Source organism: Gobius niger (genome assembly GCF_951799975.1).
Source record: "Gobius niger genome assembly, chromosome: 9".
In the NCBI taxonomy this organism is placed as follows: domain Eukaryota; kingdom Metazoa; phylum Chordata; class Actinopteri; order Gobiiformes; family Gobiidae; genus Gobius; species Gobius niger.
Window position 1 is genome coordinate 37,254,801 of NC_136860.1, and position 1,327 is coordinate 37,256,127.

The 1,327-nt window shown below is 45.4% G+C and overlaps 1 protein-coding gene across 1 annotated transcript; it reads right to left on the bottom strand.

The window, feature by feature from the left end:
• Nucleotides 1–490: 490 nt before the first annotated feature.
• LOC306967618 (olfactory receptor 10A6-like) lies at nt 491–1,327 on the bottom strand (the record flags this gene model as incomplete). The annotated part of the gene is made up of 1 exon (XM_079562700.1): nt 491–1,327. The coding sequence occupies one exon, from the start codon at nt 1,325–1,327 to the stop codon at nt 491–493; it is 837 nt and encodes a 278-aa protein (XP_079418826.1).

Consider the following 1,327-nt stretch of genomic DNA (forward strand, 5'->3'; position numbering starts at 1 on the left):
CCTGCAGTCTCACATTTTTACTAACATAAACAATATGCAGCCTATATATATATATATATATATATATATATATATTTATTTAAAAAAAAACGCTTATTGATTAATTCATGAAGGATAAAAATTACTCATGACAGATTTTTTTCAACCCTGAGAGAAATTATCCCGAGCGAAACCACTGGTACAGACTAAGAACCAAATATATAGAGGAAGAAAGAAAGAAATCTTATGGGGCAATGAAAGAAACATTAAAATCGAATGTAAAATATTCCTTTTGCCACGTCCAGACCTAAGACAGAATTTGTATACCAAATACCAAACTCAATCTTAACTTTCTACATTTGTAGCATCCCAGTTCTTCACAGGGACAACACACACCTTGCAAGGCCACTTCTCAGGGTCACAACAAGCCTGCAAGTTCATGAAACTGATACAAATGCTTCAGAATGAGACATATCTGACTTCACAATATACTAAAGGAGGACAAAATAAATTAAGAAAGCAGTGACGGGTTCGAGACCATCTTTTTTATCTTGATTTTGATTCTAAAACGCCGGACGACGGCGGTTCTGATCTGCGGCAGCTTCATCCCGTAGATCAGGGTGTTGCTGATCGAAGGCACGATCAGATACTCCAAAGACAGGACGGCGGTGGCGACGGGGTCATTGTTATACTTGGAAATCACCAGTTCGAGAAAGACAGAGCAAGAATAGATCACGAAGGTCATTAAATGCGGGACGCAGGTTTGCAGCGCCTTCCCTCTCACCTCAGCGCTGCCTTGTCTGCACACGACGAGGATGCGCATGTACGTGTAAAGCACAAAGAAGAACGGGATGAAAATGCAAGTGAATACGGTGAAGTGTCCAGCGATGTTCACGTGTGAAGTGTCAACGCAAGAATTGTCAACAACGGCCCTATTCGCGCAGGAAACCCTCTCCAGTTTATTCCCACACAGGGGGAGTCGAATCGTAAAACTGACGACGCAGCAAACGCACAGCGCGGGAAAAGAAACGGCGGCGGCCCAGAGACGAACCGCTTTCCTGACGCTCATTCTGGCGCGATAGTGAAGAGGCTGGCAGATGGCCACGAGCCGGTCGTACGCCATGACGGCCAGAGTCCCGAACTCGCAGAAAGCGTACGTGTAAATGACATAGATCTGAACGAAACACGAGGCCCGCGAGATCAAGTGAGTGTCCGATAACAGATCGAACAACAGCCTGGGGAAGAAACCCGCGGAGCCGTACAGAGAGTTCACGGACAAGAGGCAGATGAAGACGTACATGGGCTCGTGCAGAGACTTCTCCAGTAAAACGGTGACGATGATGACCAT